Source organism: Cataglyphis hispanica, chromosome 8 (assembly GCF_021464435.1).
Source record: "Cataglyphis hispanica isolate Lineage 1 chromosome 8, ULB_Chis1_1.0, whole genome shotgun sequence".
NCBI classification, from domain to species: domain Eukaryota; kingdom Metazoa; phylum Arthropoda; class Insecta; order Hymenoptera; family Formicidae; genus Cataglyphis; species Cataglyphis hispanica.
In genome coordinates this window covers 4493672-4505379 of record NC_065961.1, presented here as the reverse complement: position 1 = coordinate 4505379, position 11708 = coordinate 4493672, and the positions used below count along the sequence as shown (strand labels likewise).

Genomic DNA, 11708 nt, shown 5'->3' with positions numbered 1-11708 from the left:
ATTCATTTATATGTATATTCATATATTTTATTTATTTATATTTATGTATATTTATTTATATTTTATTTTTATTACATTGATTACATTTATGTCTTACATATTTAATTTTCATCTTTTTTTATTTTGTAAAAAAAACATTGTTAAAAATTTTTATTTTTCACAGGAAGTGAAAAGAATATATTGTTAGAATTAATAAAATTGTATATATATTATTAATGCAATTATTATACAAACTATATAAAACAATTTTTTTTAGATTTTTGATTACAGCAAGTATACTTGCACTATGTATATCTTTCGATCAAAATATTTCCAATGATTTTTTTTTTCAATAAAACAAATTTTCTGAATTAAATTCAATATCGAAAAAAGAAAAACATAAAATATGTTTTTAAAACAATTATAAGATTAAAATATAGTAAACTTGTATAGTATAATATAAATACCTATTTTATATCTTTTTTAAATCCAGCAGGAATCCTGTAGGCGGGGATAAGAACACATTCCGCGGATCCACGATAGACATCCACGAAGAATTTAACGAAATCTCGTAATCGCGTAGAATCGCTATTAATCCCACAGCAGTTTGTAAAATTCCCAGTCGCATACCTAATGATCAAATAAAATATCAATCTGGAGAAGATTGAGAATTTTTAATAAAAGGGCAGTGGATACAGATTTTTTTTTTGTAATAGCATTCACAATATGTGATTAAATAATTCGCTAATAGAGATCTCTTCATATATATATATCTTTTTAGAAACAATACTAAAAATTTGATTGTCAAAAGTTAAAAAAGAAATTTAATAATAAGTATATTTTTCTTATCGCTTTTATGTTTTGCAGAAATAATAGATAAAATAGATAATCTGATAAATGTCGAAAAATATTTGCTCTAGCAAATTCTACATTCCATCGAATTCATTCCAAATCTATCTTTAGTTTACGATTTACCAACCTATACAATTTCGCGGGCCCTCGCCGAATGGCAAGAAGGTACAAGGTACAATCTCGTTCTTTCTCTCATCGTTGAACCGTTCAGGATCGAAACGCTTAGGTTCCGTATAGAATCTGGGATCGCTCTGAATACCACGTAATGCAACATATACCGGTGTTCCTTTCTCGATAGTTATTTTCGTATTAGGTAACTGTAATTTATGTTTGTCAATTGAGCTCTTATTCTCCGTATCAACACTTTAATTTGGCTAAAAAATCTATTATTGGAAAAAAAGGTGGGCGATTTAAGTGCGTATAATGTATAACATATAGTTACTTGTATCGTGTAATCCTCTAAAGAAGATCTATCCAGAATTGGCGCAGATGGATAGAGTCTTAGAGTCTCGTTTATCACTTGATGTAGATATTTCATATTATGAACCGCTTCATATGTGACACCATTCGCGGTCTGAATCTTCTCAAGAATCTCTTCTCTCACACGTTTCTGCATTTCCGGATGTTTGGCCAATTCGCAGAGAGCATAGGTCATGGTGGTAATACTAGTTTCACGACCAGCCACGAAGAAGATCGCCGCTTGAGCAAGAAGGACATCCCCTTCAAATCCTAAGAAAATTCTTTACACTTAAAATACGATATAATAAGAAGAGCCTAGCGGTTCTCGCCAGTTTTAATTTTGGATTTATTTATTTTAAACGAAAATTAGATCACGATTTTTTAAATGTTCAATATAATTGATTAACGTCGAATATATATAATAGTTGAATACTTACGGAAATGAGTATCGTCTGTATTTTCATTTTTCAATTGCAAAAGAGAATCGATCAGATCTCCCCGTTTCGTCTTCGTGACACTCCTATTGTCCATAGAATCCCAAAAGACCTTACGAAAATAATCTGTGTAATCACCGAGCATTTTAAGACCCAGATACTTTCCAATATCCGGCATAAAGAATAGGAAAAAGAATTGCAAGGTCCTCAAGAAGGTTGGTTGAAATGCATTACGTGCTATATTAATGAAAGAACAAAAAAGAAATGCATTACGATAAAATCGCAAATAAAATGATATAATGCATATCATATAATATTTTTAAACTTAGTATATATGCGTTTTCAATTCATTGATTAATTGTCTCTTCATAAAGTCGTGTCCGCTTTAATATTTTTATATTTAATTACAGTTTACGAAAAATTCCGGCGCCGGTGTGTCGAAACAGTTCGTTCGAATCCCAAACGCCATGGAGGATATCACAATAGTGGTATATTTGTAGAACGTCTCCTTGATAGGTATCGACCTAATCTTGGAGTCGTTCGCAAACTGCTCACGCAGATGTTCCCTCATCATCTCTCCTGCTTCTTGCATAAGTAAAAAGAGATTCTTCAATTTGCCGCTCGTAAACACCGGTGACATTTTTGTCCTGAAGCAGAGTATCTTGATAATTATATATATTAGAAAATAAAATAAATATAAGAATAATTTAAAACAAATAAATCAGCGGGATAAAAAATTAAATATGTTGAATCAACCTAAGTACGCAAATCAATTACCTCAATTGCCTCCATTCAGGATTCTTGATAGTGAAGAGACTCCATTTGCCAACATTGTCGGAGTTACTTCTGCCCTCGAAATGATGATTCGGGAATAAATGAAAGTCCTTGATCATAATTTGCTTGATCAATTCTGGATTTCTCACCAGTAGGAATGGTTTGTGTAGGATGTAGATTCCGATTATATCATCCTCATCTGCGGCTTGTCGATGCAACTCGCCGAGGACCACTCCCGCTGGTTTACGCATAAGTATCGCGTCCTTAAAATGACCGAAGAACCAATGTGCAGGTAACGTGCGAACGCCACGTCTTTGCCAATAGGAGTGTTTCCACTTTAGCCATAAGTAAAGCGTCGCGAAAAGTGACGAGAATACCAAAAGCGTATCCAAAAGAACGCAGTTAGTCAATATCGCCATTTTGCGCAAATCTCTCGGAGAAGCTCTTCTGCTGGAGATTTATTCGTATAAAACTTGGTTTAAATTATAAAACTTTGCGTGAATTTTGTCTAAAACTTTTCTCCGCATAAGATTCTGTTGTAATTGTTACAAAATTTGTTTGGAACTATAAATTATATGAAAAAAATCGATAAAAAAAATACTCCATGTCAATTTTACGTATAAATCGATTCAGATACTGTGTAAAACTGTGGGAATAAATTTATATGTACAGTATATCATTGAAGTTCTCTGCCGAGTCATTTATCAATATCAATGATGTTAATCATGTTTTTTTCTGCTATACTAGGTGTCGTATAAAATTATAAAATATTATTGTAGCAGAAATGAGCGGAGGATTTAATCACAATTCATGATTGACCAAACTTTGAGCTCTACTTCGAAAATAGAATAAGAAATTATGCGCACATTTTGATTAATTCTTTGCAAGTTCTTCTACCCTAAGGTTTCTGTATTGAAACTTTTTGATATCCTATATATATTTGATAGATTAGATATACGCAGTTGATACTATGTAGATAGGAGGAAAAAAAAGCATCCGACACAAAATAGTAGGGGGAAAAATATATTAACAACGAAACATTCATCAGCGTGTCAAATGTATTGCTGTAATATAAAGGCATCTCTTTTTAGTTCACTCGTTACATGTGCATATTTATATCACATGACATGATGTGTCGGCAATGGCATGCTTATTATACTTATTATGATGTGTTATTTGTTTTTAATGTCCAGGGATCTTCAAATTATTAATCTTATTGCAGAATGACATTAACTTCTATACAATTTCGGTATTTCTTCTTGAAAAATCCTTATTTGTTATGATATTTGTAAAAATGTAAAATAACTATGATTTCAAAGCTTTTCTAACTTTTTAAAAAAGCATTTTTCGGCTCATGTTAATAGAAAATGTTTTGTTCAGAATTGAATTTCCTATGAAATCTCAAAGTCTGGCCGATTTGGACTCATCCTATATAATAGAATTTATATACATTTATTATATATATATATATATATATATATATATATATATATATATACATATATATATAATATAAATAGTGCATATAACGAATTCAATGGATATAAACTTAATTGATACCTTAACGACAATTAGCTGAAATAAAGATTTTTTTTTTTAATAAAGTGACTTGGTAGATTCATTTATATGTATATTCATATATTTTATTCATTTATATTTATCTTCATTTAATTGTATTTGTTTTTGCTTTGATTACATTTATATCTTATATTTAATTTTCATCTTTTTAATTATTTTGTAAAAAAACATTGTTAAAAATTTTTATTTTTCACAGGAAGTGAAAAGAATATATTGTTAGAATTAATAAAATTGTATATATATTATTAATGCAATTATTATGCAAACTATATAAAATAAGTTTATTTAGATTTTTTATTACAGCAAGAAGACTTGCACCCCCACGTATATCTTTCGATCCAAATATTTTCAATGACTTTTTTCAGTAAAAAAAATTCTCTGGATTAGATTCAAAAAAATCGAAAAAAAAAAAACATATCAAATGATATATTTTTTAACCAAGAGTAAAATATGATTAACTTGTATGATATAATATAAATACCAATTTTATATCTTTTTTAAATCCAGCAGGAATCCTGTAGGCGGGGAAGTGAACACGTTTCGCGGATCCATAATGGACATCCACGAAGGATTCATCGAAACCTCGTAGTCGCGTAGAATCGCTATTAATCCTACGGTGGTTTGTAAAATTCCCAGTCGCATACCTAATAATCAAACAGAACATTATTAATCTGGAGAAAATTGAGAATTTTTAATGGAAAGGCGGATTCAGATTTTTTTTGTCACAGCATACACAATATATGATTAAATAATTCGCCAATAGAGATTTAATATATATTATTTTATAAATAATATTAAAAAATTGATTGTCAAAAGTTAAAAAAGAAATTTAATAATAAGTATATTTTTCTTATCACTTTTATGTTTTGCAGAAATAATAGATAAAATAAATCATTTGATAAATGTCGAAAAATATTTGCTCTAGTAAATTCTACATTCCATCGAATTCATCTCAAATCTATTTTTAGCTTATGATTTACCAACCTATACAATTTCGCGGACCCTCGCCGAATGGCAGGAAGGTACAAGGTACAATCTCGTTCTTTCTCTCGTCGTTGAATCGTTCAGGATCGAAACGCTTAGGATCCGAATAGAATCTTGGGTCGCTCTGAATGCCACGTAATGCAACGTATACTGGTGTTCCTTTCTCGATAGTTATCTTCGTATTAGGTAACTATAATTTATGTTTGTCAATTGAGCTATTATTCTCCGTATCGACATGTTGATTTGGCTAAAGAATCTATTATTGAAAAAAGAATAGGCGAGATATAATATAATATATAATGTACAATACTTGTATTGTGTAATCCTCTAAAGAAGATCTATCCAGAACTGGCGCAGGTGGATAGAGTCTTAGCGTTTCGTTTATCACTTGCTGTAGATATTTCATATTATGAACCGCTTCATACGTGACGCCATTCGCAGTCTGGATTTTCTCAAGAATCTCTTCTCTCACACGTTTCTGCATTTCCAGATGTTTGGCCAATTCACAAAGAGTGTATGTCATGGTGGTAATACTAGTCTCGCGACCAGCCGCGAAGAAAATCGCCGCTTGAGCAAGAAGGACATCCCCCTCGAATCCTGAGAAGACACTTATTTATATTTAAAATGAAAAGAGCGTGGAAGTCCTTTATCTTGCCAGTTTTAATTTTGAATTTATTTATTCCATAAATTCAAAATTAAATCGCGATGTTTTTAACATTTAATATTATTAATTATAATATTATTAATGAATGTGTCCAATACTTGAATACTCACGGAAATGAGTATCGTCTTTATTTTCATTTTTTAATTGCAAAAGAGAATCGATCAGATCTCCTCGTTTCGTCTTCGTGACGCTCCTTTTGTCCATAGAATCCCAAAAGACCTTACGAAAATAATCCGTGTAATCACCGAGCATTTTAAGACCCAGATATTTTCCAATATCCGGCATAAAGAATAGGAAAAAGAATTTAAAGGTCCTCACAAAGGTTGGTTGAAATGCCTTACATGCTATATAAGCGAAAGAACAAAAGGAATATTCATTAAAATAACGTTAAAATCGTATTAAATAGAATAATAAACATCTCATTGATTAATTATATCTTTATAAAGCTCACTTTAATTTTTATAAATTACTTACAGTTTACGAAAAATTCCGGCGCCGGTGTGTCGAAACAGTTCGTCCGAATCCCAAACGCCAAGGAGGATATCACAATGGTAGTATATTTGTAAAACGTATCTTTGATAGATATCGACATCTTGGAGTCGTCCACGAATTTATCATGAAGATGCTCCCTCATCATCTCCCCTGCCTCTTGCATAAGTAAGAAGAGATTCTTCAATTTACCGCTCGTAAACACCGGTGACATTTTTGTCCTGAAGCAGAGTCTCTTGATAATTATATATATTAGAAAATAAAATAAATATAAGAATAATTTAATACAAATAAATCAGCGGGATAAAAAATTAAATATGTTGAATCAACCTAAATACGCAAATCAATTACCTCAATTGCCTCCATTCAGGATTCTTGATAGTGAAGAGACTCCATTTGCCAACATTGTCGGAGTTACTTCTGCCCTCGAAATGATGATTCGGGAATAAATGAAAGTCCTTGATCATAATTTGCTTGATCAATTCTGGATTTCTCACCAGTAGGAATGGTTTGTGTAGGATATAGATTCCGATTATATCATCCTCATCTGCGGCTTGTCGATGCAACTCGCCGAGGACCACTCCCGCTGGTTTACGCATAAGTATCGCGTCCTTAAAGTGACCGAAAAACCAATGTGCAGGTAATGTGCGTACGCTACGTCTTTGCCAATAGGAGTGTTTCCACTTTAGCCATAAGTAAAGCGTTGCGAAAAGTGAGAAGAATACCAAGAATATATCCAAAAAAACGCAATCAGTCAATATCGCCATTTTGTACAAATCTTCCTCGAAGAATCTTTTTTCCTGGGCAGTTACTCGTATAAAACTTGATTTAAATTATAAAACGCGTGAATTGTTTAAAAATTTTCTCTGTATGAGATTCTGTTTTAATTGTTATAAAATTTGTATAAAATTTTCTATAAATTATATTAAAAAATCGATAAAGGAAAATGCTCTGTATCAATTTTGCGTATGATTTGCTTCAAATGCTGTGGAAAACTGGGAATAAATTTATACGCATAGTGTGCGATGACTAGGCAGCTCTGTGCCTAGTCATTTATCAATCATAGTTAATGATAAAAGTGTTTTTCTCTGATGTACTAAGTGTCGTATAAAATCATTGTAACAGAAATAAACGAACGATTCAATCGCAACTTCTAATTAGCTAAACTTTGAATTCTACTTAGAAAATTATAAGAAACGCACATCTCGATTAATTTTTTGCAAATTTTTCTATTAAGGTTTTCCTACGAGGTTTCTATATTGAAATTTTTCGACATCCTATATATATTCTATTCAATAGATTCGATATATGCACATAATAGCACAATATATGTGGATAGTGAGAGAAGAAAAAGGAAGGAGAAGTAATGTGCTCACAATGAAACATTCATCAGTATTCGTGTCAGACGTGTTGCTATGAAGATAACCTTTTTTTAATTCACAGTCACTCGTTAAATATATTTCGACATATGCATATTTGTATCGGCATAATAATGTCGATAATGGCATGCTGATTATATTTACTAGTATAACGTATTATTCAGTTTTAGCATCTAGTAATCTTCAAATTAATAGTAATTTCATTGCATAATGAACGCAGGGAAAAGAGATTTATCGATTAACATTTTGCAGTTCTTATTTTTAACTTAAATAAAGAATTGTTTAATTTGACGCATGCGTTACGATCTTTCTGAAGTGCAGATTAATTCCATTACCGGCGGCCGTGAACGTTGATCGTGGATCCAGAAAAATTTCATTATTTTTGGTTTGCCATATCTCGTAATCGCGCAGAAGAAACGTCAAAACAATTTTAGCGTGCAATCGGCCGACTTTCATTCCTGTAAATCGATAAAAGATTGATTTTAATATTAAAACGATTTTATAAAATCATAATCAATATGATAATTTTCGTGTCTCAGATAGAAGATATCAAACAAAAATTCAAATAAGATAAAATCTTATTTAATTTTCTCTTTAATAAAGAAATTTTGAAAAAATTATAATATCTAAGTTTATATATTTTTTTGGAAATAACACAACCAATTGATCATGTATGTTCAAATTTTTTATTTCTTTATCTTGAATTATCTTTGCACCGATCATGTTTTTAGCAAATCATTATATGTTATATAATTATAATTATATAATTATTCCCGATTGTGTGGCGTTTTTAATTCGCTTTTTTAATATCGATAATTAATCATGAGCATATATTTTTTATTGATCACAAGGACGATAATAGATTATATAATCAAGAAAATATTAAGACTTTATATGCTTTAATATCAATTTTAATAACAATTTGAAGATTCATTGATTTTTCAGTTTTTATTATTAATATTATTGCTTTTTATATTATTAAAATATTTTTAAAATTTCTTTGTATATTAATTTTGATTTTTCGCGTGAGAGTATGTTTTTAGAATAGTTAGAATAAACTACTATATATTCTACACTATCATACCTACCTACACACATCCTGGGACCAATTCCGAACGGGATGTAGGCGTCAGTGATATGATTATTTTCGGTGAATCTATCGGGGTTGTATACTTCGGGTTCATTCCAGAACTTGGGATCTGCTCCGAGTCCGTATAAAGAGACGAATATTGGCGTTCCTTTCTCGATAACAATATCAGTATTAGGAATCTGAAATTTTACACATATTTTTATTAATATTTAATTATATTCATTAATGGGCAAGGCATTAAATTTTTTAGTAAATTTTATAAGAAACGAAACTACTTTAGTTATACATTATTTTCAAGTTATCAATATATCCAAAATCTTCAAGTACATAAAAATTTCTTAAAAGATTATCATATATATTATTTAAAAACTTTTCAGAATCCTTTCCGGATAAGCTTACATATTTTGCGAAATCAGATTTTTGTAATTTTTATAATCAATTTTTTCAAATTTACCTTGTAATTTTCACGAGTGTATCTGTCAATTGTTGATACGGGCGGATGCAGTCTTAAACTCTCGGCTATTGTCTGATCGAGATACTTCATGTCCTGGAACGCTTCGTATGTCCAACCGTGTTTATCGATTGCCCGGTTAATATCTTGTCTGGCTAGCTCCTGATACTTGGAATGTTTCGCCAATTCCAATAACGTGAAAGACATGCAGGTAGAACTCGATTCAAAGCCCGAAAAGAAAGTACCGGACTGGTATAGTAAATTTTCACCTTCGAATTCTATGGTAAATATTTAGTTTTACTATTTTCTTATTATTCAGTTTTTTCATTATCACATTTACACGATAACTTAACTTTATTAATAAACTTTAATATTATAAACGTTATATAAAAATATCATATATAAATATTATATGAAAAATTAAGATATGTCATGTAAGAATATATTAAAATGTAAAAATGATAAATCACATAAAAATATTACAATAAAAAATTAATAATAATAATAAAATATTGTTAAAATTATAAATCCATGGATTATCAACCAATATAAAAAGTAGATTACATCAATACATGTTTTACTTTTAACTTTTTTATAATAAGAATATCCGAATATTTTAGAATAAAAACGTGATAATAAAATAAATTACGATTCAAAGCTACTTACTAAAAACGGTATTCTGCTTGCCATGTTTTAACTGGAGTAGCGAGTCAATAAAATCGCCTCGTTTTTCACCGGTTTTTCACGAGTCTCTATAGCGTTCCAGAAAATTTTTTTATGGACGAAAAGTTTACAAGAACTCTAGTACCAATTAGGTCTATCAATTCAGGTATAAAGAATACCACAACGAGGGCAAACATCCTCTTGAATCCATGGAAGAATTCGTAAACTGTAAAACCATCCTCAAGTTATTACAAATAAATCGATGTTTAGAATTTTTCATCACTATAAGAATTTTAGTCGATGACATTTGGTGACATAAATGTCAAAATAAAAATAGACCAAGTAAATAATAATTTCTTAAAAATTCGTTAAGACAAATAGTTCTTTAAAGTTTTAAAACTTATTTTTTATTTTCTTTACTTATTAAAATTAAATAAATTATATATATATATATATATATATATATATATATATATATATATATATACATATATCATAAATTTTTTTGTATTCACAATATAATATTATTTAATAGAATTTTCATTTTTCCTCATAGTATCATATAACACTAAACCAACGATAGGAATTGTTTTTATGCTTAGTATGTATGATAAGGAAAGTTGCCTTTACTTAACTTGGTCCGCTTTTGCTATTAACTAGATTTTATTAATCTGTATATTGTTAAATTAAAAGAAAATACCTGCGGTTGAAAATTCCTCATTCGGATAATCGAATGTGTTCATCTTAGTACCGAGTGCAATCGAAGCGATCAAATCGGTCGTGTACTTATAACTGAGTTCTTGGACATCCACCAGTTTCACGTCGTCGTGATCCGTTGGATAATGTTTGAGATAATCCATCATTGGTTCTCCGATCTCCATCATCAGCGGGAACATCTGTCTTAGCTTGCCCTTGGTTAACGTCGGCGTGATTTTGGTTCGCAGATATTTCCAGGCCGGATTCTTCAGACCAAACAAATTCTTCATGCCGATACTATCCTTCTGTTTGGAACCGGCAAAATGGCGGTCACAAAAATTATGGAAATCGCGGATCATAAATTGCTTTATAATGTCTGGATCGCGCAATAATAGACATGGCTTGTGGAAAATGTAAAAGCCGACGAAGGGCGCGTTTGTACGGGCCGCTTTATACAGCTGACCGATGTGCCATCCCGGCGCGGTACGAAAGAGCACGGCATCCTTGAAATTGCCGAAAATTAGATCGCTCGTGATAGATTCGACACCACGTTGTTTCCAATAGCTTAGTTTATATCTGAAAGATAGAGAGCAAAAATGGAATATAAATATATATATTTTATAAGCACTGAATATATTTGGAATAATAAAAATTACTTAGTAAATTTATAAATGCAAATACTAATAAATACATTTGGAGATTTAATAAATCCCGGAATAAGGTTCGATATAGTTAAAATTATTGAATACATATTTGATTAATAAATAAAAATTAACTAATTGAATTAAAAAAAGGGAATAATTATTATATAATTTAACATTTTAAATATTAATTTAATTTCTAATTTGATAACTTTTCTCCATACACACCGTGCGTATATCCAGAATTGTAGTATTATTATTAGAATCAACGTAAAACTGATCAGCATGATGTATTTGTACCACTACTATGCATTGAGATTTCTTGAAGACACTACTTTTAGCAGATTCTTGATTGCTTTGATTTTATAATTAAGAATCAGTAACACACACAGCGATTAGTATATTTATTCTTCCGATTTAGACTTACAACTGAGGTATAGGAATCGTTATAAATCAATCATAGAAGAGCAGAGAGGACTGAAAAACAAGGAACTATGTACTTAAAACCATATCAGAATTGTAATACTAAAAATTTGAACAGTGACATCAGATTCGAGTTACGCAATACACAAAAT

The 11708-nt window shown here is 30.3% G+C and overlaps 1 protein-coding gene across 1 annotated transcript; it reads right to left on the bottom strand.

Annotated features, from left to right (window-relative positions):
* Nucleotides 1–25: 25 nt before the first annotated feature.
* On the bottom strand, nt 26–11708 carry LOC126851630 (uncharacterized). Its single transcript, XM_050595780.1, is given in 20 exon segments — nt 26–609; nt 959–1148; nt 1274–1560; nt 1728–1961; nt 2133–2371; nt 2502–2945; nt 4573–4720; nt 5061–5250; nt 5371–5657; nt 5835–6068; nt 6199–6434; nt 6565–7038; nt 7885–8050; nt 8681–8861; nt 9137–9411; nt 9800–9871; nt 9874–9921; nt 9924–10022; nt 10497–11068; nt 11362–11708. Coding segments are annotated over 20 exon segments (4593 nt in total). The 5' UTR covers nt 11421–11708; the 3' UTR covers nt 26–451.